General features: G+C 39.2%; 2 protein-coding genes across 3 annotated transcripts; one reads left to right on the top strand and one right to left on the bottom strand.

The window, feature by feature from the left end:
- LOC112232695 (tomoregulin-1-like) lies at nt 1–14,385 on the bottom strand. The gene is made up of 10 exons (XM_024399882.2): nt 13,670–14,385; nt 9,047–9,156; nt 8,642–8,771; nt 8,508–8,534; nt 8,269–8,365; nt 5,213–5,361; nt 1,895–1,951; nt 1,525–1,645; nt 1,037–1,198; nt 1–731 (listed from the first exon to the last, which is right to left on the bottom strand). The coding sequence occupies exons 1-10, from the start codon at nt 13,824–13,826 to the stop codon at nt 698–700; spliced, it is 1,044 nt and encodes a 347-aa protein (XP_024255650.1). The 5' UTR covers nt 13,827–14,385; the 3' UTR covers nt 1–697.
- A 1,395-nt stretch (nt 14,386–15,780) lies between these two features.
- si:ch73-173p19.2 (V-type proton ATPase 116 kDa subunit a1) lies at nt 15,781–27,991 on the top strand. 2 transcript variants are annotated; one of them, XM_042298802.1, is made up of 20 exons: nt 15,781–16,004; nt 17,312–17,390; nt 17,501–17,598; nt 18,438–18,566; nt 18,685–18,797; nt 18,962–19,088; nt 19,235–19,317; nt 19,403–19,496; nt 21,846–22,058; nt 22,184–22,334; nt 23,025–23,158; nt 23,404–23,564; nt 23,657–23,750; nt 24,122–24,240; nt 24,622–24,829; nt 25,152–25,256; nt 25,429–25,506; nt 26,519–26,636; nt 27,013–27,184; nt 27,403–27,991. In XM_042298802.1, exons 1-20 carry the CDS (start codon nt 15,888–15,890, stop codon nt 27,485–27,487), a joined length of 2,478 nt encoding a protein of 825 aa, XP_042154736.1. In that variant the 5' UTR covers nt 15,781–15,887; the 3' UTR covers nt 27,488–27,991. The 2 variants fall into 2 exon arrangements, with proteins under 2 accessions (XP_042154736.1, XP_024255613.1); XM_024399845.2 differs by lacking the exons at nt 15,781–16,004; nt 17,312–17,390; nt 17,501–17,598 and adding an exon at nt 17,873–18,119.

Raw genomic sequence — 27,991 nt, 5'->3', positions numbered from 1 at the left:
TGTTTGGAACACAGATATTTTAATACCACTGAAACGACATCACTAAACATATTTTCACAGCTCATGCAATATACAGAATCTACAATCAAATATGTTTACAACTATTTCATTAACAATAATACAAACAACATCAGAACATCAAAAACAACAAATTATATATAAAAACATTTAAATTAGTACCTAGTGGGAAAAAGTGTTCCATCCCCGGAATGATATATTGAAAAGTAACCAAAACAAACTGTACACATCAGCTTATACCTCATTTATAGAAAACTGCATTTGGTATATAGTTGAATTTTGTAAAGACAAAACATAAACAAAGAAGTCAAATGTACTGAGAGAAAGTCACTAAAGCTGAAGCTCTGTGTCCAATGTTTGTGTGCCTAAAGCTACCACCACCACCACCTTGCAAACAATGGATGATCAGATAAAAATAGCTGTCCTTTTTCTGCCCGTTGAAAAAAATTATAATGCAGCAGTCTGACAAAAAAGCAGCAAGAGCTGCAAATGTCCATAGGGGAGAGAAAAATAAGGCCCCATTATAAAAAAAATAATAAATGTTCATTCAAAATAAAGAAGGCACAAAACAACAGATATCAAAATGCGATCCATGTGGTGCAATCCAAAATGCATTAAAAAAAAACAGCTACATCATCCTGGATGAAGTCCCAGAGGGAAAATGTCCAAGGTGTTGCGTTTATCTTCGTCCCCTCTGGTTTTTGGGACACCTCCTATTTAAAAAGAAAAAATGAATAACAACAAACTCTACATTTTGACTGCCCCTCAAAGTACAGTGTTCTGAACTGTAGAACTTAAAGAAATATGGAATGAATTACAAAATTAGCATAGTATGTATGCATATACTTTTTTCAAATGACACAGATTTGGCATAGCACCTTCCATAAGACTTGCAAATTCATGCCACTGTATGTTGTTTACAAAAATGACATAAGCAGATTACATGTTTCTGTCTTTTATAAGCCTATCATAAATGTGCTAATAAGATCACATAGGTCACTTTGGAGAACACACCCACCTTGTGAAACACATGACAACGGCGACGATGATGGCGATCTGTACGGCTCCGATGATGGCCGCTATGAGAACGTAGTGGAGTTTCTGTCCACTGGGAACCACGTACAGGATGTTGAAGTCTTGGATCTCCTCACACTGCTGGCCAGTGTAGCCTGAATCACACCTGAGAAGTCAACCAACCAGGTAGCACTTAATTTCATGATACAGAAATTACCAGGTGTTCACTGAGAAATGACACACACACACAGTAATTACCGATTAATTAAGAAAAGGCACACAGAGCACATCGCTGCTGTCAGATGAAAACATCCTTTTCAAAACAGAAAAAAACTGTCATATTTTCCCATTAACAAACATACAATTATGAAACATTATACACTATTTTGAATAAATGTTTACATTTGTAAAAATGTAGTTACAAGGTTTTCATTCGACAGCGACGATATGCAGGTAAGTAAAAAAAAAAAAAAGGACACCACATTATCTTACCGGCATGTGGGGATGCTATACTTGATTTCACATTGGCCGTGTTCACAGAAGTTGGCGTAGTCCTCTGTGCAGGGGGTGAGGATCTCTCCATAAGCTCTATCCTCCCCTATGTCTGCCGTGTCTTTAAAGGTATAAATAAAATCGCGGTCATTGATATTGTTTATATACATTTTAATGAGTGAGCTAGGCCTTGTCATCATTTGCAAATCAAATATAACTGAAATGTATCGTCGAACAGAAATATTATTTGAAGTGATGTAACAGCATAACATCACTATTCCCATATAGACAACATGAAAAATGGTCTGAGAGATAAATCAACTACCATAACAACATCATAACAGAGTGTGGAAAATGGGAGCAACCTTACCAAAAAGATCAGTCTTGCTTTTGCTACCATCGTCTTTGTCTTTTTTCTGCCCTTTTTCTGAAAACAAGACACATATTTGTGAGGGCAACACAGACATTGCCCAGTATTGCTACAAGGCCCTTTATCTACTTCCCCTTTAAGGGATAGCAGCATTTGAAATGTGAAATAATTCATTAGGCTACCTTAAAAATAGTTTTTCTACTGTAAGAAGTAAAGAGAAATTGAATTGGAGTGACTCGGGGAATCAGTGTTCCAGCTCTTTGTTCTAGGAGTTGGAGAACTGTAATCACAAGGATTATACAACTGATCATAAGATGCCTGAAAACTGCCCCCACATTATTTTTATGCCTGGAACAAGCGGTGACGCGGTCACATTATGGTCTCATCCCATTACTCAGTGCTGGCTTGATAGAGATAGGAATGTACATACATTTCAGCTCCACCCCAAGAATAGAATAGAAATACTATTTTGACTCTAATATAGTACATGTCCAACATTTGCAATTGCAGTAAGCTAGCATCATCATAAAAATAAATTTGGTTGATCAACAAACCAGTTATATGATGTGGATTTTGTACCAGTAAGACACCTACCATTTCTATAACAAACTAATAACCTACAGTACTGTTTAGGATGCTCATTGACAATAAGGCGACCATAGACACAATGTGAGGGGTATGGCAGGTTTCTATTTTGACCAGTCATCGTACGAGGCTGCTTTTAACTCTGACAGACAGTTATTGTAATGCATGCAATCATTTGCAATGCTCATTTGCATTACCAAATGAAACAAATGACAGATAAGTGGTGAGTGGCTGGGTTTAACTTGAGGGGAATTTGGTCTGTTGGGATGTAGGGTGACACGGGCATGCTTCAGCTTCACTGCATTTAATGGCCCTCCTGCAACATTTGGCCAACTGCACCGTCATTAGAAATACCTCGCAACTGATTTAAGAAGAGATAGACACGTACTATACATAGGGGTCACATGACAAATGTTGTTAAAACACATATCAGGCTGTGCACAACAATTACTATCTGGGAATGAATGCAATAACACCATGGTTGCCAATAATATCACCATGGTTGCCAATAATATCACCATGGTTACCAATAATATCAGCATGGTTGCCAATAATATCATCATGGTTGCCAATAATATCACCATGGTTGTATACAATGTGAAATTCCATTATAGGAATACTATAGGAATATTGGAACATCCATAACTAGTTATTAGGTTTCCACGGTGGGATGCATTCTATTCAAGTTTAGATTAATGTGATATGTGGGACAAAACAGTTCATTATTTGTGTAAATTGATCTTTTAGATTTTGGGACATATTTCAAATAGGGCCATTTGTGTGGTATGGCATCGCACTCAGATAAAGAACTACATTGGAAAAAACGCTTTAAACTGATTTTCTAATAAGAATGGAGAAATATTTTTGTAGTTCTCTGACCAGCTGGTTGCCCAATGTCCCTGGGTCATAATAATGTGCCCCAAATCCCAACTGTGTGAGATTGGGGACATATTCGCATTGTAACATTAGTGTACAGAAGAAAAAACAATCTCAGTTTTTTTTATTTGATTCTCAAGCATTGTATAACGCTGTTGTAAGTAGGGGTGAACCTAATAGACATAGCTATCAGCATGTATAACGCTGTTGTAAGTAGGGGTGAACCTAATAGACATAGCTATCAGCATGTATAACGCTGTTATAAGTAGGGGTGAACCTAATAGACATAGCTATCAGCATGTATAATGCTGTTATAAGTAGGGGTGAACCTAATAGACATAGCTATCAGCATGTATAATGCTGTTATAAGTAGGGGTGAACCTAATCATGAAGAGAGAGACATTTTAGCTATCACCATGTATAATGCGGATGTTAATAGACATAGCTATCAAAACACATGATCTTGTTGTAGTGTGTGGGTGAACCTAATAGACATAGCTATCACCATGTATAACGCTGTTATAAGTAGGGTTTCACCATAGACATAGCTACACCATGTACAAGCATGAACCATCAGCTATCTGTCCATGTATAACGCTGTTATAAGTAGGGGTGAACCTAATAGTGTTTAGCTATCACCATGTATAACGCTGTTGTAAGTAGGGGTGTACCTAATAGACTTAGCTATCACCATAGATAACGCTGTTATAAGTAGCGGGGTGAACCTAATAGACATAGCTATCACCATGTATAACGCTGTTGTAAGTAGGGGTGAACCAGTTTAAGGAAAGATCTTTGAGTATACAAGCATCAGCAAGGTTTAACAGAATTTTCCCTCACAGAACCTAATAGACTTAGCTATCAGCATGTATAACGCTGTTATAAGTAGGGGTGAACCTAATAGACTTAGCTATCACCATGTATAATGCTGTTATAAGTAGGGGTGAACCTAATAGACATAGCTATCAGCATGTATAATGCTGTTATAAGTAGGGGTGAACCTAATAGACTTAGCTATCAGCATGTATAACGCTGTTGTAAGTAGGGGTGAACCTAATAGACATAGCTATCAGCATGTATAACGCTGTTATAAGTAGGGGTGAACCTAATAGACATAGCTATCAGCATGTATAACGCTGTTATAAGTAGGGGTGAACCTAATAGACATAGCTATCAGCATGTATAATGCTGTTATAAGTAGGGGTGAACCTAATAGACATAGCTATCAGCATGTATAATGCTGTTATAAGTAGGGGTGAACCTAATAGACTTAGCTATCAGCATGTATAATGCTGTTATAAGTAGGGGTGAACCTAATAGACTTAGCCATCACCATATACTGTAGCATAGCATAGTGCACGGTCATAGTGAGAATCGATCAACCAATTGGAGTGGGGATCATATTTGAATTGCCCTTCCTGTGTTCACAACAGAGGCATCAGAGTTCAACATTAACTAGCCATCATACGGGTCACTGGCTGTGTAGAGTGATGCAGGGGAAGGTCATCACTTGGAAGAGGAGGGATGTTTATATTAACACACTACGGATCAGGAATATCAGGACTGGCAACAGAAACACAGAGGAGGATATCCAGGACATTGTATTCAACATGAAGGATTTATATCATCTACACTAACAATCTCAGTCAAATATAAAATTGTGATTGGTACTCTTTCCCTGAGACTGTGAAAAATAAATTAAATCAATCGAAAGCCCAATGTTTTTCCCCCCTGAAATAATCCTCTTTATAATAAAATACAATATAATAATGCAGTGCAATGCAGGCTAAATGCAGTATATTGGACATAAAATGACATGTTTCCAAATGACATTTTAAGATGAAAATGTGGCATTACCTGGACATCTCCCCAGATGCTTCACGTCAATCTTCACCTGCTTCAAGCACGATGCCTCTCTTACGTGACAGGGGGCACTGTAGGAGTTTCCGTCTGTTCCACACACCGGGTTGTCATTATGGCCACTGCAGTCAATATTGCACATGCACCTGGGTGTCGAAAAAAACATTTATATAAACATCTGTTTAATGATCACTGTATGAATACTGCATTAACACTGTATTAACACTGTATTAACACTGTATTAACACTGCATTAACACTGTATTAACACTGTATTAACACTGTATTAACACTGCATTAACACTGCATTAACACTGTATTAACACTGTATTAACACTGCATTAACACTGTATTAACACTGTATTAACACTGTATTAACACTGCATTAACAATGCATTAACACTGCATTAACACTGTATTAACACTGTATTAACACTGCATTAACACTGTATTAACACTGCATTAACACTGTATTAACACTGTATTAACACTGTATTAACACTGTATTAACACTGTATTAACACTGCATTAACACTGTATTAACACTGTATTAACACTGTATTAACACTGCAACATTAAAAGCTCTAAACATACACAATCAATCAAATGGAATCGAATGTGACAACCCAGGACCCCAGTATATGGAGAAAATATCAGAAGATTTGAAAGGAGGACTAGCTGTCGCTAAGGATTCAGATAATTGGGACCCAAATAAAGAAGTCCCCCTTTCAGAAACTACTGGTTGCACAATAACATACCTTTAAAACCAATATGTTTTTCCAACAACTTTAGCATCCCACCAACTTTTTTCCACCTTTTCTTTATATCTGAACAGTGTTGCCGGTATCAAAGCCAAAACTTTTATTTCCGCAAACCGACCTAGCCATGACTGCGATAAAGTTCTGCCTATGGCTCAGTATGAAATGTACCCGTAATACTGAGGCGGCATTGGCGCGCACTATGCTCTGGTTGCTAGGCAGCGCCCGTTGCTACTATCCTCCTGGCAGTTGTAAACTTTGCGAGGCATGTCACCACACACACTGTTTTCTTAACCACAACTGGATGGATCCATAAATAATTACTGTGGGAATAAGTATTAGTGAATGACGAAAATACTGGAATAAAGTAGGCTAATGCAATTGAAGGCATCAAATGATTGGTTACTGAAACTCCCAAAGTCATCTAATTGTTATAATACATTTGAAGCGATAGCAACTATTTCAGCACCGTTTTGTGTTGCTTTGAGAAAAGTCTGGGGATCAATCAATGTCATAATATTCTCTGTTTGGATATTAGTTAGGCAACAATTAGGCTGTGGAAATGTTAGCTAAGTTGAGGTGAGTGCTGCTCGTGATGTCTTGTCTAGTTGGTTCATTCATTAGCACTGGTCAGAACATTTTGCCAGCATGTTATGTAACTTAACAAGTGGATCATTTTTCTCTTCACTCACTGTCGCTTAGAGGCCTAGGCCTTCTCCTGACCAAAATCCTGTGACTTGTCTAAATCAATCATTGTGATTTTGCTTCACTGATTATCCATCTGTATATTTGGTTAATTCTCTGGCTGGGCAGATAAGTGGAGGTGGTATAGCTCATCTATCACTGGTCAGAAATATTTATCATGCTGTAATGTAGCCTAAATCAACTGTAGGTATATCACTGATCAGAAACATTTAGCATGCTGTAATGTAGCCTAAATCAACTGTAGGTATATCACTGATCAGAAACATTTAGCATGCTGTAATGTAGCCTAAATCAACTGTAGGTCTATCACTGATCAGAAACATTTAGCATGCTGTAATGTAGCCTAAATCAACTGTAGGTATATCACTGATCAGAAACATTTAGCATGCTGTAATGTAGCCTAAATCAACTGTAGGTATATCACTGATCAGAAACATTTAGCATCCTATAATGTAGCCTAACTCAACTGTAGGTCTATCACTGATCAGAAACATTTAGCATCCTATAATGTAGCCTAAATCAACTGTAGGTCTATCACTGATCAGAAACATTTAGCATCCTATAAAGCCTAAATTTAGCTGATCAGAAACATTTAGCATCCTATAATGTAGCCTAAATCAACTGTGGGTCAACTGAAACATTTAGGTAGCCTATCACTGATCACTGATCAGAAACATTTAGCATCCTATAATGTAGCCTAACTCAACTGTAGGTCTATCACTGATCAGAAACATTTAGCATCCTATAATGTAGCCTAAATCAACTGTAGGTCTATCACTGATCAGAAACATTTAGCATCCTATAATGTAGCCTAAATCAACTGTGGGTCTATCACTGATCAGAAACATTTAGCATCCTGTAATGTAGCCTAAATCAACTGTGGGTCTCTTATTTTGCTCAAGCAACTCCAAAAGCCTGCAGAGTTTGTGAAATATAAACACGAAATTCACATGCTGTTGAAAATATACAACAGATATACAAAACGTGGATAATAAAAGCATGGGTTCAGTTTCAAAATATCACTTTTTGTATTTATTTGACAGCAGTTCCACATGCTGCCGTGATGTAAGTTGTATGTGAAAAGTATTATTTGTATTTTATTCTGTTATATTTCATTATAGTCTTAGCCTACTGTAAAAATATATGTGTGTTTACTGTGTACAGGGTCAGTCTTGTCTGTTTAATTAACTAAATAACTATTGATTTCCTGTGCATGGATACAGCCATGTATCCTATAGGATGCACAGACCAGTAACATAATTCAACTCAAAATATGCCATTCTAATCTTATAAAAAAACATTTTATTAGTCTTATAATGTTTCTTAGGACCTGCCTAAAACATAAGGGATTTCTTTGAGTTGGTGTATAATAAATGGATTTATTCAAATCCACCACATCAGCCCATGTCAAGTCACACTCCTAAACGTGCCGGCATGTGCACCGGAGATATAAAAAGCTTTTCCTGGAAAGGATGAGGCAAAAATGGGCCTGTATGAATTGGGTTCTAAAAAACATTGCCTGATTTATTTCATAGGCAACATACAGTGAAGTCTTTCTGTAAAAGGTATAATTCCAGAAGAAAGTACTCACAAGATATCCTCAGAGTCCACATCGCATTCTGCTCCAAACTTGCAGGTGCCACATTTTGTAGGCTTTTTCCCTCTGCCTGTGCCTGATCCTTCATCATCTGTAGGAAAGGAGTAAAACAAAAATGTGCTGTTAGCTGTCAACAAAGTTAATATTGTTCCATTAGTGTTTGGATTTGCAAAGCTTTTCTTTTAGCAAGCTCTTTCTGTAACATTGTAACATGGGTTGTTACAGCACAATACCTCCGTCGCCTGATCCGGAACTGCCATCTGTGAGTTAGAGCATAGAAAATGAGTTAGTTTCAGCTTCATCTAAATGAGTAATAAGGCAATGACTAGGGAAAAACGTGATCAGTCTGCTGCATCCTGACACTCACCGGTAGAGCAGGCCCCTTCAGAGACCTGTGATATGGACTTCTGCTGCTTGCATGCTGCTCTCCTCATGAAGCACTCGTTCTGGAAGGTGTCTCCGTTGGACCCACAAACAGAGATGTACTTCTTAGAGCACTGGAACACAACGGGTAATGGTAGGGTGTTAGAGTCACTGAACCATCATAGCCTAGACCTAACCATTTCTGAGGACAGAAACCTGAAAGCGCACATAACATTTTAAATGCCCATAGACTTCAGAAATAATTTATAAGCAAACGCCATGCTAATGGATGGCAAAGGGTTGTGCCACATTTGGATAAGCCATTCCTGCTTGCTTTCTTACTCATGGTGATGGCAGTCTTATTTCACAACAGAGAACATGATAGCATTTTTCCCACTGTGTTACTTACGTGGAACTGGCAGACACATTTCAGGTCAGGCCCGCTCTCTCGACAGGTTCCCCCGTAACGACATGTGACAGCATCACATACTCTCAGGTCACTCTTCTTCTCAGACGCATCTGTAAAAAATAAAGGTGTTCTTATCAGCAAGGCAGTGAAATACCATTATTTTTTACAAAGAAATAAAGTAGAGATATATTTTCCAGTTTACAATAAAACCATCTAAATATTTTTGACAATGTATCTAGTGTAGTCTACTAGTATCCATGTGATATAGCTTTTCTATCTTTGAGAATAACATATGAATAATTGAGCCTAAACTTTTTTTTACTAAGAGTATATTAAATAGTGTGAAACCCTGTATAGCTATGCTCGTATAATTCATGTTCCAAAACACACCCTCAACTTCCCACTCAAATTTGTACACAAACACAGTATTTTCCCTCATTTGTATCTTACCTTAAATACAGTTAGCCTGGATTCCAAATCAATATGCTTTGTTTCACCATGAAACTGAGTAAATCAGTTAGGACTCCAGGCTAAAAATCCAGTATGAACCAAAGTTAATTAACTCCTGGCAACTCAAGAGTTTACGGACACTCCTTCCAGTAATGACTTTCATCACTTGTATATGCTCCAAAGCCAATAACAAGCTTCCCCTTTAGCCAGAAATATACTTGAACATATCTCATACTGGGCAGTATTTGTCAGAGGAAGAAGCCAAAATCAATGGCACTAAAAGAACGAAGATACGGGTCGTTAGCAGCACGTAGCCACCGGACTACTTCACCACAACACATCAATAGTAGTAATCTCATCACTTCGTCAATGGGTCTACTAATGAGAAATCGGGTACCGAGAGAGCTTAGCTACACATCATTGAGAAAGATAGTGCTATGAGCATTGTGCTACAGTCTCTGCCCAGTATAACTGGACTGAGAAATTTAGCCACTAGTCATTCGGACCATTTGGCCCTCATTTACAAATTCCTTGGCATTACATGATCACGGGAGTCCAAAGCCAAGTACGATCAACGGGGACCTAGATAGTTGAGCAGAAAAGATTGGAGGAGAAGGCAATGTGAGAATCTTTCATCGGGAGCTGAAGCACATTATGTGTAAGAAGCATCACTGATAGGATTGATGAGGATTTCAGGTAGCCAAGGTATGCTTACCAGCACAGAGCCAGGTATGCCATCACAATGTGTACGGAATGATGTGTTACGTAATCCTGATGTTTAGTGAAAACAAAGCCAAGTGCTGTACAACCGGTAGGCTTTCAGTAAACTGTTTAATTCCCCCTGTTGACATGCAGTTGCAGTATATTTTGTTTTTTCCCCAACTTTGATAACTACAGCAGGAGTAGGAAATGATTGTTGTACTAGAACTACTCTAGGTTCATGGACACCCTGAGGGAGAGTGTTTGACTCCGGAGAAAAGGTAAACACAGAGTTGTAATGGAGGAGTGAGAAGGCCTTCCCAGCCTTCCAGGCAGGTTGGACAGCAGCCATTTACATCCTCCTGGGGTCAACAGCGTTATCTCCTAGCCTTCCTATCAACTGGCAGGACATTGGAAAAACCCCTGGCCTGTGAGTTTTAGAGGGTGGGGGTTGGGGGGGGGGTGCAGAGAGAGCGAGGAAGAGAAACATAGGAGAGAGGGAAAGAGAGAGAGAGAAAAGGAGAGGTGATGGGAATGGAAGAATCCTACTGCACTGAGGTTTGACCTGAAGTTCCCTTCTGTTCTCGTTGCCAGTCCCCATGAGAGAGAAACATTTTCAACACATATGATCTGCAATAGGAGCTTTGTGTTATCTTATTCCCAAGAGTCTTATTCCCAAGAGTTTTATTCCCAAGACCTTCTCTGTAAGAAGAGGGTCTAAAACCAGGAAGGCAATAGTATGCTGCTAATCCAATAGCTTGAGACAGGTAAACGCGCCACAGGGTCTAATAACCCAACCTTTGAACAAATGGGAGGCAAAGTAGTTCCAGGCCAAAGATTATCATCAGCCATTCCTAACAATTAGCTCCTCTTCTCAATAGACCAGTCTGTTACTGATAGGCAGTCCTGTGTAGCTCAGTTGGTAGAGTATGTCACTTGCAACTACAGGCTTGTGGGCGACCAGTACAAAGAAAGTATGAAACTGTATGCTCTCACTACTGTAAAACACTCTGGATAAGAGCATCTGCTAAATGACTCAAATGTAAAAATGTTACTCAAGCAATGGTCCCAGTCTCTGTTATAAAGGCAGCTATCCCCCATCTCAGTCACCCTGTACATGAAGGACTATTGACCAAACGGCTAATTTCCTCATTAAAGTCACGCCCTGGGGATCCTGAAGCTAGACGATTTAAATACGGGTCCTGACCTAAAACTCCTCTGTAATCAAGAAAGAGCACCACTGTATAGGATCAGAAGTCTTCAAAACACTGCAGTAGTCAAGAGAGTATTTAAAAGCATTTCTCCACACCCGCAATAACATCTGCTGCACACGTGTATGTGACCAATTACATTTTATTTTATTTGAGCAGGACCAGGCCTAGAATTCAGTCAAACAGCATTGATCCTGACCAGCACTATAGAAGCATTAGTAATGTAAGTATGGTAATTATTGCTGTTTTACCAATATTTGTTCTTCAGAGACATTTTAGTCATTTAGCAGATGCTCTTATCCAGAGCGACTTACAGTAGTGAATGCATACATTTTATTTCACTGGTCCCCCGTGGGAATCATGGACAACCTTGCTGTTGCAAGCACCATGCTCTACCAACAGGGCTACAGCAGAGCAGCAGTGCAGGTTCACAACAACCATGCTTCCACTGAATTCACCCAATCAATGCATGTGTTGACAAATAAAATCAGTGTGTCTCAGTGGAAGTGGGGAAATGCCACAATTCACTGTGTTTAAAGGGACCGTTAACTCCAAAATGTAAATTTTGTCAGATATTTTTTAGAAGTAGTCTAATGTCAGGTCAAGCTTAATCCACGTCCCACATGATCAGTTGTGTGACCTAGATCCAGTTAAATGCCTCAACCTGAAAATGATGGAAAAGATAAACACACTGAAAAAAGGCAGGAAATATGGTGCTTGTATTTTCCATTAAATTCTGAAAGGAATTTTACCCTTTATATCTGGGAGATTTATGGTTGCTAAGGTAACATCTGCTATGGGGTTTTCTGAGCCTGATCAGCACCCAATTATAGGTTGTTTTCATGAGCAGTGAAGAACAACCAGGACCACAGGGAAAAGGAATGGCTGTTTATTGAAGGAAGTGAATCGGGTGAGTAGCGAAAGTAAACAAACAGCTTAACATGAGGAAAACAACGACGATTGGTTTTTATCAGGAAAGCTACGCCGACATGCTCTTCTTTATAAATCGTATACCTTGAAATGAAAAGTAAAACCCTAGGTTACTTAACGAATACCATACATATAGGCCTCCATTAAAAACAGATGCCATGGGAACACTCAGGGCAAAATATATCCACATTGTGTTTCCATTCATCTCTAATGTCATCAAGCATAGGCCAAACCATAGGTCAAATCTGGTTCTTCTCTAGATTTATTCCTAGGCCTCTTTAATAAATGGAACACTAGTCACTTTAATAATGCCACTTGTATAATGTTTACATATCTTGCATTACTCATCTCATACGTATATACTGTATTTTGTACCATCTATTGCATCTTAGCCTATGCTGCTGTCATTGTTCATCTATATATTTACATGTATATATTCTTATTCCATTACTTTACTTAGATTTGTGTGTATTAGGTATCTGTTGTGGAATTGTTAGATATTACTTGTTAGATATTGCTGCACTGTCGGAACTAGAAGCACAAGCATTTCGCTACACTCCCAATAACATGTGCTAACCATGTGTATGTGACCAATAACATTTGATTTGATTTTGATTTGATTTAGGTTCATGGATTTTCTAGGGAGTTTTTCCTAGCCACTATGCTTCGACATCTGCATTGCTTGCTGTCTGGGGTTTTAGGCTGGGTTTCTGTATAAGCACTTTGTGACATCTGATGATGTAAAAAGGCCTTTATAAATCAATGTGATTGATTGAAAGTCACACTGAATGTTGTCTTCCATCCCGATCATCCTGATGGTGGAACCCCACCCCCCAATTTGACCAATGATGACACTGTATACAAACAAAAGTCATTACTCCTAATCAGGAAACTGAGCACTGGCAGTTTCCATTTAATAATGAAACACAACCAAAGTGAGCAGCACAATCCAGGGTGGGGTTCACAGATGGAAATTATTTCCCTGCATGCACCTCATCAGAGGGGACAGATCGAGGCATCCTCCAAATACACATAGGCCTATCCAATCTAATTTCTCAAAAAACATGCATTGATCCACAGTGATTCCGCTTATGAAGCAGGGCCACTCAGTGCCGTATTTCCGACTAATTCAGACTAAGTGAGCATGATGTTCTTTGTCTGCTGGTCAAGGATGCCCAATTACCGAGCAGCGTTCATTCAGCAAGGACGGATAACCTACCTCCAGGGTCCTATAGAGCAAAAACACATAAAGTGTTTGATAAACCCAAATTATTTCCCTATAAGAACTTGTTTTGTCAAAGTGAAGTGATAAAGTAAATGTGTTGATACTCACCTAGGCAGCCCTTGCCTTTTCCCGAGACACATTCGCTGCTCTGAGAGTATGAAGCTTGTGCTCCAGGCAGTGTAGAGACGGCCAAAAGGCAGAGGACCAAGGAGAGAAAACGGCCTGCCGAGGGTCCGTGAGATGAGAGGGGATATCCTCTGGACATGATGCTTACAATGCTGTGTAGAATGGACACACTGTCGTTTCCTATGTTTCCTACCCTATGCTTTTTTCAAATTGCAGAAATATTTCAACGAATCCACCAGATGTGTATGGACACCCAACGAACAAAACGCGATGTTATTTGCAAACGGTTTCACCCACGGCTAAAAAAAAAGGTTTCATCTCCAACGCAGAAAGGGGACTTTCTCCCAGGATAGCCATAGGAAAACCACCATTATCTCGGACTTTAGCACACAAATTGCATAAACCAAATGTCGGGTTGACTCTACTGGCCGCTCGACTGACCGCCGTACAGATAGGGTGTGCGATCATGGGCTATTTTGACTGTCGCCTTTACCTTTGACGTGCTTGCCTTTCTCTATTTTATCCCAGCGGAAAATATCCCTTGTTAAAATGTCCCTCCTTCATCAACACAATCCCAGCAAAGGCGAAAATATATTGTGTTGTTGTAGCAATTTACCCAGACAATGTCCTAGTGAGGTTTTGTGTATCACCATCAACAAAGGACTTCGGTGAAGCTTGGGGATCACATGACGCGAGACCACCCCCATCATTGAAGCACGCTTTGCGATGGAGGGGCAATATAACCCCTTATAAATAAAATATGTGTGGGGAGGGGATTCCGATTGTACCCTGGAAGGACACGTTATAACGCGACAGTTACTAATCCTGTATAAAGTCACCTATGAGACCACGCGGAGGTTACAGCCTAAGCCAAAACTTTATTTTGTTAACATGGAAATTAAGACAATTAAGCCTAAAGAAATTATAATTATTACAATTCTTATATAAAAAAAATATCTTCAAATGCAGGCCTTATGTGCTCTTTTACACAGATCAGAAGGGTAGCCGGAGAATACAGATATACATTTTACCAATCCATGTTCAATTGATTATTTCCAAGACATGTTATTCTTAACAAATTATATCCCAGATTCACAAGCTTTACATTCTAAACATGGATTATTATGGCACTGTCTTTAAATTAAAAACACTGATTATTATGGCACTGTCTTTAAATTAAAAACACTGATTATTATGGCACTGTCTTTAAATTAAAAACACTGATTATTATGGCACTGTCTTTAAATTAAAAACACTGATTATTATGGCACTGTCTTTAAATTAAAAACACTGATTATTATGGCACTGTCTTTAAATTAAAAACACTGATTATTATGGCACTGTCTTTAAATTAAAAACATTGATTATTATGGCACTGTCTTTAAATTAAAAACACTGATTATTATGGCACTGTCTTTAAATTAAAAACACTGATTATTATGGCACTGTCTTTAAATTAAAAACACTGATTATTATGGCACTGTCTTTAAATTAAAAACACTGATTATTATGGCACTGTCTTTCAGTAGCAGAAACCTTCCGGTTACTAGTCCAACGCTCGAACCACTAGGCTACCCTGCCGCCCCATGGCTTATGGCTTATAACATGGTTTATAACATGGTTTATAACATGGTTTATAACATGGCTTATAACGTGGTTTATAACATGGCTTATAACGTGGATTATAACATGGCTTATAACATGGTTTATAACATGGCTTATAACGTGGTTTATAACATGGTTTATAACATGGTTTATAACATGGTTTATAACATGGCTTATACCGTGGTTTATAACATGGTTTATAACATGGTTTATAACATGGTTTATAACATGGCTTATAACGTGGTTTATAACATGGTTTATAACATGGTTTATAACATGGCATATAACGTGGTTTATAACATGGCTTACTTATTCAATGGCTTATTAAATGGTTAATCTCCATGGCTCACTCAGCCCACAGGCTCAGTATATCATGTGGTGTTGGTGAGTACCACAGCAGCAGTGTCATTATTGATCCTGATGACACAACCACTCTTTCCATTTCATGTTTGGGCTGCCCTTCAAAAGACACATTGAAGGGTAGTCTAGCCTGTATCAGAAATGTGAGGTGCTTGCTGTGAAGGTTCTTATTCCAAGAGCACAACACGTGGTTTTGTTATAGGATAAGGCAAATCAGGACAGGTTTGACTAAAATATGGATTCCTTTTTTCGGAGTGAAGAGATGTGTCTTGTCCAGCTGTTTTTCCAAACTGAGTCAGCTCACAACTGCATCAATGAGCTTGGGCATCTAGGACTGGTGCAATTTAAAGATGTGAGTATAAACAATCACATTTCCAGTGAAACTTATAGAAATTTGGTACATAACTAAACTATGTTAACGGAAAGTTTTTTACATTTGAGGCTAATCGTCTGACCCTTTTTTTTAAACCCGTATGACTTTTTCAATATTTTTCAAGTATTGGGTATTAGTAGAAGTTAACAAAATAAAATAAACACAGACCTTTGTAGTTGAAATAGCCCAAATTAAACCGAGCACAGTATGGCTAATGGTCTGAAGGTCAAATCCATTTAACTGCATGCCAGTCTATTACATATTGATTCCACCATGTACACTGGCTTAATATTGACACATTGCTGTAAGTTGACATAATATAGAGTCATTAACACTGTAAGTTGAAATAATATGGAGTCATTAAAACTGTAAGTTGAAATAATATGGAGTCATTAAAACTGTAAGTTGAAATAATATAGTCATTAAAACTGTAAGTTGACATAATATAGAGTCATTAACACTGTAAGTTGAAATAATATGGAGTCATTAACACTGTAAGTTGAAATAATATGGAGTCATTAACACTGTAAGTTGAAATAATATAGTCATTAAAACTGTAAGTTGAAATAATATAGAGTCATTAACACTGTAAGTTGAAATAATATAGTCATTAAAACTGTAAGTTGAAATAATATAGAGTCATTAACACTGTAAGTTGAAATAATATAGTCATTAAAACTGTAAGTTGAAATAATATAGAGTCATTAACACTGTAAGTTGAAATAATATAGTCATTAAAACTGTAAGTTGAAATAATATGGAGTCATTAAAGGAAAAAGTTGAACCTATCCAAATTCTTGTGCGTTCCAATGACAAATAACATGTGAAACATGGAGATACTGTGTCATACATGTGTAGGTCTATTGATTCCCCTCTCACATTAAGGTTAATATATTTTGCCTGTAAAAAGCCTTCCCAAAAAATATTTCATTATGTTTGTGCACAAACCAACAATTACACATTCACCATGCAAAAACAAACCGTTACTTTTACGCATACTTACTTTAATGCAATTACATAACTGATCGTATTAGAACCGATTGATAATATATGTGGTGGGAGGGGAAGCTGAGTTTAGATCTGTACATGAGAACTTCAACCCAGAGCTATTCAGTTTGGTTACAGTACTTAGTTCAGTGTGAGTTTTTGATTTCAATTGAAGGTAAACACTTCACACAGAATATGAGAAAATAGTTTACGCTGAAATCATTATTTAAACTGCAACCGAGGCTACTAACACCTAACAAATGTCAACCGATTTAAGTATATATTTTCATATGTTTTAGCTAAATCCTGGAACAGTCGCCTTTCAGCGCCGATTTGTGAAGGAGGTGAAGAAATGTGAGGAGATGGAGAGAATTCTTCGTAAGTATATGTTTTCTAAAGGAAGATTTAAACAGGACTCTGGATAGATGCCCCTTCTAAATAAATACCTAGAACATCCCCTCTATAAACATTGGGCTCATTTCTACTAGGGTTCTTGGAAAATGAGGTTGTCAAATCAAACATCCCCATCCCAGCAGACTTTACCAGTGAGACAATACCTGTTCCACGAGATGTTCTGGATTTAGAGGTAAGGTGCTTGCTCTCATAGTTGGTCGGCTTCTTTCCCAGCCGTGTCATCATTAGTTTGGATGTAACTTGTTTATACCAAGTTAGGCCAATGACAACCATTTAATACAATAAACTCATTTTGCAATCCCCCTTTCTCCATGTATGTTAAAGTCTAGCTTGATTCGTGTTATGATATGGGTGGAAGGTTAGTGTTAGGACATAGACAAACACACTACCAGGATGCACTTAAACACTCCATCCCCAGGTGGCAGCAGCAACCAGGTCACGGTCTGTGCTCTACCAGAAACCCTTGATAAGCACTACAGGTGGTGCCAATCAGGATTGATTGGCAATGTGTGATGAGAGGCCTCTCGGCTTGTTTGGAGTTGTTTTGTGTTGGTTACCCTCTTTAGTTTAGGCATGCCTCTTTGTAGTTTTCTTTTTGTATATATTTACTTTGGGTCACCACTTTGAACGGATACTGATCTGCTTGGACTGGCCGATGATGGGAGTCATGGCTGAGCTGGCCCTGAACCTGAGGTAAGGTCTTCTGGGCACAAGCACTGAACACCTGGTCGCATATGCTTATGTCTCACATTTATGCACACATCAAATCAGGTTACAGACCATGTAGCTGGGCCTAAGACCCCTAGACATAACGATTCAGGTTACAGACCATGTAGCTGGGCCTAAGACCCCTAGACATAATGAGTGCGGCAAACCCAGTAGGCTAGTTATTGGTTTTCGTAAAAATGTGTTTGATGTTAATGTAACTTGTTTATACCAAGTTAGTCCAATGACTACCGTTTAATACAATAAACTCATGTTGGGATCCCCTTTTCTCCATGTATGTTACAGTCTAGATTTGATAAACTGGAGCAGGAGCTGAAGGAGATCAACTCAAACCGAGACACCCTCAGGCAGAACTTCACTCAACTAATGGAGATCAACCATCTCCTGCAGATGACTGATGACTTTTTTGAGGAGGTAAATGACTGACTGCATTTGACTTATGTCCTCCTAACAAATACTGAGATAGAAAGAAGAATATCATAAAAGAATGATAGCATAAACAGTCCTGTTTCTTCTCATGTTGTGCCTATAGGCAGAGTCGCAGCTCTCCATCTCTGAGCTTCCTTCTGAAGAGTCGGTGTACTCTTCCAGGGTGACATGCCGACGCACCAGTTACACCAGCACCAACGGACCCCTGAAACTTGGGTGAATTATTAGCCTAATGTTACTAGTCAGGCTAATCACACAAAAAAACACTGGAATTGGTTTAAAGTAGGGGCCACCACCATTTTCAGGTTGCTATCAGGTTGTAGAGAAATCTGATAACCAAGTAAAGTGTTTGATGCCTTCCTCTTCTATCCCCATGACAGGTTTGTTGCAGGAGTCATCAAGCATGAACGTTTCCCTGCCTTCGAAAAGATTCTGTGGCGACTGTTTCATGGAAACTTTGTCCTCCGTCATGCTGAAATCAAGCCCCATGAGGAGGAGAACATGGCTGTAAGGAAATGGTTCACTAATAAGCACATCTTCAAACATGAGGATCTCCTCTATTTAAAGGCAAACAACCATTAGACAAAAGGTTGTTCATTAGCTTATAATTGCAGATACGTGTTGAGTAAACAAACATTGTTTAATGCTCACAGGAGGATCCAGTGAAGAAGGATGTGTTCGTAGTATTTGTCCAAGGAGACCAGATCAGAGGAAAGATCAGAAAGCTATGTGATGGGTGAGTGAAAAGATCCCTTGAGTATGTCAAAAGCCTTGAAAATAAGTAAATTAGCCAAAAATATTAATATTATGTTCTACTTCAGGTTTCATGCCAGCATGTATCCATGTCCCAACAATGCGTACGCAAGAAAGGAAATGAGAACAAACGTCAACACACGCATTGAAGACCTTCGATTGGTAAAAGTTAATTATAGAGCACTTTGACAATGAGGCTGCTCCCGAGCGGCACAGTGGTCTAAGGCACTGCATCTCGGTGCTAGAGGCATCACTACAGACCCTGGTTCGATTCCAGGCTGTATCACAACCGTCCGTGATTGAGAGTCCCATAGGGCAGCACACAATTGGCCCAGCGTCGCCCGGGTTAGGGTTTGGCCGGGGTAGGCCATTATTATAAATAAAAAGTTGTTCTTAACTGACTTGCCTAGTTAAATGAAGGTACTCATGCTAAAACATACAGTTGAGGTCGGAAGTTTACATACACTTAGGTTGGAGTCATTAAAACTCGCTTTTCAACCACTCCACAAATAACTTGTTAACAAACTATAGTTTTGGCAAGTCGGTTAGGACATCTACTTTGTGCCTGACACAAGTAATTTTTCCAACAATTGTTTACAGACATATTATTTCACTTATAAGTCACAGTATCACAATTCCAGTGGGTCAGGAGTTTACATACACTAAGTTGACTGTGCCTTTCAACTGCTTGGATTCCAGAAAATGATGTCATGGCTTTAGAAGCTTCTGATAGGCTCATTAATATAATTTGAGTCAATTGGAGGTGTACCTGTGGATGTATTTCAAGGCCTACTTTCAAACTCAGTGCCTCTTTGCTTGACATCATGGGGAAATCAAAAGAAATCAAACAAGACCTCAGAAAAAACATTGTAGACCTCCACAAGTCTGGTTCATCCTTGGGAGCAATTTCCAAACGCCTGAATGTACCACGTTCATCTGTACAAACAACAATAGCATAAACACCATGGGACCACGCAGCCGTCAAAAGTTCTGTCTCCTAGAGATTAAAGTACTTTGGTGCGAAAAGTGCAAATCAATCCTAGAACAACAGCAAAGTACCTTGTGAAGATGCTGGAGGAAACGGGTACAAAAGTATCTATATCCACAGTAAAACGAGTCCTATATTGACATAACCTGAAAGGCCACTCAGCAAGGAAGAATCCACTGCTCCAAAACCGCCATAAAAAAGCCAGACTACGGTTTGCAACTACACATGGGGACAAAGATTGTACTTTTTGGAGAAATGTCCACTGGTCTGATGAAACAAAAATAGAACTGTTTGGCCATAAGGACCATTGTTATGTTTGGAGGAAAAAGGGGGAGGCTTGCGAGCCGAAGAACCCCATCCCAACTGTGAAGCACGGGGGTGGCAGCATCATGTTTTGTGGGTGCTTTGCTGCAGGAGGGACTGGTGCACTTCACAAAATAGATGGCATCATGAAAGAGGAAAATTATGTGGATATATTGAAGCAACATCTCAAGACATCAGTCAGAAAGTTAAGGCTTGGTCGCACATGGGTCTTCCAAATGGACAATGACCCCAAGCATACGTCCAAAGTTGTGGCAAAATGGCTTAAGGACAACAAAGTTAAGGTATTGGAGTGGCCATCACAAAGCCCTGACCTCAATCTTATGGAAAATATGTGGGCAGAACTGAAAAAAGTGTGCGAGCAAAGAGGCCTACAAACCTGACTCAGTTACACCAGCTCTGTCAGGAGGAATGGGCCAAAATTAACACAACTTATTGTGGAAGGCTACCCAAAATGTTTGACCCAAGTTAAACAATTTAAAGGCCAAGCTATTAATTGAGTGTATATAAACGTCCGACCCACTGGGAATGTGATGAAAGAAATAAAACTGAAATAAATCATTCTCTCTGTCACGAATACCACCGAAGGTGTCTCACCTTCCTGCTCGGGTGGCGCTCGGCGGTCGTCGCCGCCGGTCTATTAGCTCCCACCGATCCCTTTTTCCTTTTCGTTTGTTTTTGTCTAATTGTTTTCACCTGTTCCTTGTTTGTTTTGGGTTTTCGCTGTCCAGTGTTTGTAACTAGGTTTTGGGTTTGTTTAGCGCCAGTGTTTTAGGGCATTCACCCATGTTTGGACCTGTTACGTTTTGAAGGACATTAAAGCGTTTTCCCCGTTCACTTCGCTCTCTGCATTTGACTGCTCACTCACCCGACGTTACACTCTCTACTATTAATCTGACATTTCACATTCTTAAAATAAAGTGGTGATTCTAACTGACCTAAAACAGATCATTTTTACTCTGATTAAATGTCAGGAATTGTGAAAAACTGAGTTTAAATGTATTTGGCTAAGGTGTATGTAAACTTCCGACTTCAACTGTACATTATATGTCAGTAATATGTCAGGACTTTTGCTATCCTGCTTTAATTAGTCCTAATGTAATGTCACAGATGGAAGTAGAACAATATTTTAAGCGAGAGGTTAGAGGGATGGAAGAAAACAAAACACTTTTCTTACTTTCTGTTCATTCATCTTCTGTCAGGTCCTGAAGAGGACGGAGGAGTTCCGTGAGACTACCCTGACTGCAGCAGCAGCCAACCTCCAGGAGTGGGCCTCTAAAGTAAAGAAGATGAAGGCCATCTATTACACATTGAACCTGTGTAACATAGACATCACACAGAAGCTGATTGTTGCTGAGATTTGGTGTCCAGTGTCTGACTTAAACTCTGTGCACACTGCACTGATACATGGATCAGTAAGTCTCCCAAACTTGCTTAAATTACTAAGCATTCAGGGTGTGAACATGCAGATTTTTCTAAATGAACTGTGTGTGCTTATCTTTCTGTGTGTATCTGTGTGTTGGTGCTTTTTTAACATTAGGAGCAGAGCGGCTCCAGTCTTAGCCCCGTCGTGAACAGAATCCAAACCCAGCAGACACCCCCAACATTCAACAGGGTTACCTCCTTTACCTCAGGTTTCCAGAGCATTATTGATGCCTATGGGGTCGGCAACTATCAGGAAATAAACCCAGGTAACAACACCACTATCTCCTGTGTGCGCTTGATTTACATTGGAGTGTGCGGTTTGGGGACTTCCATTTGATCACCCTGTGTCAGGAGAACATTCCCGCAATGCTGGAACTGTAAAACCTGTAGTGTATTTGAGGATTAAAAGGCTTCTGAAGTTTGTAATTCCATATAGAAATTTCAGACTTGAGTTTCCTTCATGAAAAATGTTTCTACCTCTACAAACATTTTAATTCGTTACAATCCATATTTCCTGTTGCTGCAGGATTATCTTCCTGCTGTAGAAAACTGGTTCAAATTAAGATCCTATGTGTTTATTTAGAAGTATTTGACTTTTAAAAAATGTGTTTTTATTTAATTAGGCAAGTCAGTTAAGAACAAATTCTTATTTACAATGACGGCCGGCCCAGGCCAAACCCTCCATTAACCCGGACGACACTGGGCCAATTGTGCGCCTCCCTATGGGACTCCCGATCACGGCCGGTTGTGATACAGCCTGGGATTAAACCCGGTCTGTAGTGATGCCTCTAGCACTGTAATGCAGTGCCTTAGACCGCTGCGCCACTCAGGATCCCTTAATGACATAATGTGACTGACCCAGATCTGATTAGTCTATGTTTGTTTCCTTTTTTAGTCCCTCCAAAGTTTTTTGATCACAACTATTGAAATCCTGTTCGAATGTGATATATTTTCAGCTCCATACACCATGGTGACCTTCCCCTTCCTGTTTGCGGTCATGTTTGGAGACTGTGGTCACGGTCTCGTCATGACTCTGCTCGCTTTATGGTTGATCCTACACCAAGAACACTTCAGGAAGCTGAAGAACGAGGTATGAAAAGCTCTCTGTCAGAGGGTGGCCTGAGCCCTGAGGATGAATAGTATATGTCAAGTCAATTATGTTGTTTAAGTGCTACTAGTGAAAAGTCAACTTTTGAAGCTGTAAAAGTGATGTTGTACAAAATGTTAGTGGAAACCGTTTATTTTTTAAAAAACACGAGTGTTACAACTACACTAACATTGAAAGACAAAGCGGTGCATTGTTTTGACTGTAATGTTAGTTACCCGTCCCTGCAGCTGATTGACATGCTGGTGGATGGACGCTACATTATATTCCTGATGGGCCTCTTCTCCATATACACTGGCCTCATCTACAACGACTGCTTCTCCAAGTCCTTCAACGTCTTTGGATCCTCGTGGAGCGTCCGACCCATGTTCCATCCACACGGACCGTGGACGTGAGTTTCCTCCTTTATTAAAACTGTAATAGTATTGTAACAAATTAGTTGGAATAAGAATGTAAATGGTTTGTTTTGTTTTTTCCCCCCAGTAATGACACGTTGCATGACTCTGGCCATCTTCATCTGGACCCCCTGGTGTCTGGAGTCTACTCTGGTAATCCCTACCCATTTGGTGTTGACCCGGTTAGTGTGTGCAAACTCTTCTAACCATCTAAACCCACATAGATTTGAGGACAAAGGGTCAAATATATTTATCTCTATTTACAGTCGTGAAAAAAAGTGAGCAGCATTGTTTTCATTGTCATTGTGTTACTGTTCATATCATGTCATGAAAAGTGCTTTTCTCTGCTACTCAGTAAGGTGGGCTTTCCTTCAATGTATTTTATTCTGCGTTTTGTTTCTTTTGTGCATTTTATTTTATTGTGTATTATAAATGCTTGAGTATTAAGTTAACCAGCTGGAATGCAGTTACTTAACTTCTTTAATTAAAGATGATCTTATATACAATGTAACCTGATCCAACTTTTTCTATTTCAAACTGCTGTCTGATACAGATTTGGAATATTGCATCGAATAAGCTGTCGTTCCTGAACTCTTACAAGATGAAGATGTCTGTAATCATGGGAGTGGCCCACATGCTCTTTGGAGTCACTCTGAGTCTGGTGAACTACATGTAAGTAAAGGGCGTTCAAGACAGGAAGCGAAACTCGCCAAGCAGATTCCTATTTTCTCCGCCAGGTGGCTTTCACGAGCGCCGCCGACTACTCCTCCTGGATATAATTCCACCCCCCGCCTAGCTCCTTTGAAAGTGAATAGGAAACTCTGTCACCGCTTCCTGTTTGGCAAGCCCTTAATACTAACACAGAGGCAGGAATATCACTGTGATAATGACATGTGAGAGTAACAGGGTAATAAAGAAAAGTACATGTGTTTTTTCCAGGAGAACTACAGTACTTACAAAAACACTGTACAGCACTGTTTATGATAAACCAATACACCGTCACTTAAAATGTAGTGCCAACTGATTGCCTCCAACTGTATCATTTCATTGCAGATTCTTCAGAAACTTAAAGGATGTTGCGTTGCAGTTCATTCCAGAGGTGATTTTCATGCTGTCTCTGTTTGGATACCTGATCTTCCTCATCCTCTACAAGTGGTGTGTAGTGATGAAGTCTGAATCTGCTCCTAGCATCCTGCTCCTCTTCATCAACATGATGCTCTTTGACTACAGCTCTGAGGGTACTGTGCTTTACAGAACACAGGTACAATGGGTTTCTTCAACCTAAAATATCATGGGTTCTTAAAATATAATTTGCCGGTTCATTTCCCAGATTGGAACACATATACATACTCAAATGTATGCATTCACTGTACTTTAAGACCTTTTGGATAGAATACTCTGCTAAGTGACATAATGTAATCATATTTTTCATCCAAGGAGACCACAGAAATTATTTCATTTTAACGTATGTATTTGGACACAAAAAAAGTACAGAGGCCCAGATGCAACATAAACCTCGCTATGCATTAAGTTCTAAGCAAAAACTGTCATTTTCTAATTTTTTTAAACATTCTATTATACAGAAACCTGTGCAAATATTTCTGGTGGTTGTTGCTGTGCTTATGGTGCCTTGGCTACTGTTTGCCAAGCCCCTGCTCTTGTATAGAAAACACAAGCAATTAAAGCTGGTAAGTCAACTAGATTAGAATAATGCATTTTATAAGTAGACGTTTGTGATCAAAAGTATTGGATTGACAAGGCTGTTTTTATGTCAATGTGTACACTGTAAGTAGACTGATCCTGCCTTTATAACTGCCATTAAAATATATCATTTAATTAAACTTAAAATTATTCCAACAGAAGCCCTCAACAAACAAGCTTCCCATGCAGGTTTTTGGGATCTCCAACCAAGAGGCTTCAGATAACAGGAAAGAGAAGGTAAGTCACTGTTTATAAATAAATATACATGGTCAGAAAATATGTTCTGTAATTTATCATAGTTATGTGTTTATGCAAACACCATTAAATGTTAAAAATACAACTTTATTGTATTAAAGAGCAAAAATTAGAAAGGTTGTAAATAATAAATTATATAACGAATAAAAAAGCCAGAATCTCAATTGGTGGCAATGAAATGGAACAAGTCACATCCACTAAATTCCTCTGAGTTCTAATTAATGAAAAGTTATCCTGGAAAGATCATATTACATTTGTCTGCAGCAAAGTGATGAAATTGTAGGTATCATCAGAAAGATTAGTGGTTTGGTTTATCAGGCTTGCTTCCTAACTCTATACTATAGCTTAATTTACCCATATCTCATTTACTGTAATATTAGGCCAGTACATATGCCTCCTACCCACACAAATTACTCATCATACATAATACATGTGCAAGACTAGCCGCCTCCTCTAATTAATGTACACCAGTTATTAACTTTCATCTACAACTACTCATACCTCCCAGACAGTTTACCTTTCAATGGATTCTTCCAGGTTAATTCTGAAATCATCTATATAACACGACACTGCAATAACCTTCCCAACTGCCGCACCTCAGAGTCAATTCTCTCAGACACAGAGGTACCATACTCTGGAATTCTTATCTTCACATTGCCGAAAGCTCATCATCCCTCAATAACTTCAAGCGAAGAAAGGGGGTCAGCCTGATGAACCAAACTACCCAATAATTCCCTCTATGTAGCCTAACTCTCTCACACACACACACAGTGTTTCTTGTATACTGACTACATTATGTACAATTATAATTAATATGCTGTTTAACTAATTTCAATAAACCTTTTTTTGTTGTACTTATATTTGTGATGTGGTTTTCATAACAGCACTTTTGGGCTTCCAACCTCACCTGCACACTGTTTTTACCAGGTTTTTATCTCTACTGTTTTGTCTTTCACTTTTCTTTGGTGTGAAAAAAGCCTTTGTCTCATTGCAGGTCAGTATGGCTGACATTTTCGTGTACCAGGGCATCCACACCATCGAGTACTGCCTTGGATGCATCTCCAACACAGCCTCCTACCTCCGCCTGTGGGCTCTCAGTCTAGCTCATGCTGGTAGTGTATTATTCTGCACAACACAATAACAGCTATATCCATGTGGCTGTTATGGTTATGACCTTGCATCCCCTCGACTTTCTGATCCCCATAGTGAAAAGGATGACATAAGATGGTGTATAGAGTAAACTTCAATAGCAATCATTCCAGGATTGAAAAAAAATAAGTAGTTACATTTAAGTAATTCAGCAGATGCTCTTAAGTGCCCTGCTCAAGGGCCATTAACAGGCTATTCAACTAATCGGTTCAGGGATTCAAACCAGTGACCTTTCGGTTACTGGCCCGACGCTCCGAACTGCTTGGCTACCTGCCGTCACCTGTTATGTTAAAATTAATTTAACTGTATTCTATGTTCCTGTGCATGTTGTCTGTGTAGAGCTGTCTGAGGTGCTGTGGAAGATGGTTCTACAGGTGGCTCTGAGGGTCACCTCGGGGATGGGTTCTGTTCTGCTGGCAGTGACCTTTGCTGCCTTCGCTGTCCTCACAGTCACCATTCTCCTGGTCATGGAGGGTCTCTCTGCCTTCCTCCACGCCCTACGGCTGCACTGGTAGGGACAAGCGACACAAACACACATGCATCTGCAAGCGCACGCTCACACATACACACCTGATGTAGCCTTTGGATTCTGCAGCACTCCATCCATGTACAGACCTTGAGCTTATTGACACAACTGAAGCAGCAATTATGTAAAGAATATAACAAGTGAATTACACTTGAATGATACTTCCAAAGGTTGTGATTTTCTGTCTCATTTGTCTTTTACAGGGTTGAATTCCAAAACAAGTTCTACAAAGGATCTGGGTACAAGTTCACACCGCTTTCCTTCGACAGGATGAGAGACATGCAGTGACTTCAGATAGAGAAACGCGTTATTGCTACGAGTCCGTTCTCATATTCATTTACTGTTTATGTTGATATGTCTTTGTGTTAGTCATTGATCACACTAAGTTGTTTTCGGTATGTAGATCGTACTCTATAACTGTCGCCATGGAATGAAAAATCTGTGCAAGCAAGGTGCAGCATTTGCCACAAGATGGCAGCACACAATTATTAGTCAGTCATGGTTCTAAAAGTATGCTACATTCAACAACAGAAGTATTGTCAAAAGAACACAATAAATACAAGGAGATTTAGTTGAGCATCTACTTCCTAAAATGTCTTAAGAGTTTAATTAGATTAAAAAACAATATTTAGATCCAACAATAGTGTACAAAACATTGAGGACACCTTTCTAATAATGAGTTGCACCATGCTCCTTTTTCCCTCAGAACAGCCTCAATTCGTCGGGGCATGGACAATACAAGCGTTCCACAGGAATGCTGGCCCATGTTGACTCCACTGCTTCCTACAGTTG

This window comes from Oncorhynchus tshawytscha, linkage group LG16 (assembly GCF_018296145.1).
Source record: "Oncorhynchus tshawytscha isolate Ot180627B linkage group LG16, Otsh_v2.0, whole genome shotgun sequence".
Taxonomy (NCBI): domain Eukaryota; kingdom Metazoa; phylum Chordata; class Actinopteri; order Salmoniformes; family Salmonidae; genus Oncorhynchus; species Oncorhynchus tshawytscha.
The sequence above is the reverse complement of the archived record's forward strand: the minus strand, read 5'-3'. Positions and strand labels throughout refer to the sequence as shown.

What these genes read in the sequence shown, in the direction of transcription:
- LOC112232695 (XM_024399882.2), bottom strand. Translation starts at nt 13,826, where the DNA reads ATGTCCAGAGGATATCCCCTCTCATCTCACGGACCCTCGGCAGGCCGT. An exon ending in TGAAGGGGCCTGCTCTACCG is followed by an intron (nt 8,535 to 8,641) that starts GTGAGTGTCAGG and finishes TCTAACTCACAG; the next exon opens with ATGGCAGTTCCGGATCAGGC. An exon ending in GTTGTCATGTGTTTCACAAG is followed by an intron (nt 732 to 1,036) that starts GTGGGTGTGTTC and finishes CTTTTTAAATAG; the next exon opens with GAGGTGTCCCAAAAACCAGA.
- si:ch73-173p19.2 (XM_042298802.1), top strand. Translation starts at nt 15,888, where the DNA reads ATGGATTCCTTTTTTCGGAGTGAAGAGATGTGTCTTGTCCAGCTGTTT. An exon ending in CTGATGACTTTTTTGAGGAG is followed by an intron (nt 18,567 to 18,684) that starts GTAAATGACTGA and finishes TTGTGCCTATAG; the next exon opens with GCAGAGTCGCAGCTCTCCAT. An exon ending in CTGAGTCTGGTGAACTACAT is followed by an intron (nt 24,241 to 24,621) that starts GTAAGTAAAGGG and finishes ATTTCATTGCAG; the next exon opens with ATTCTTCAGAAACTTAAAGG.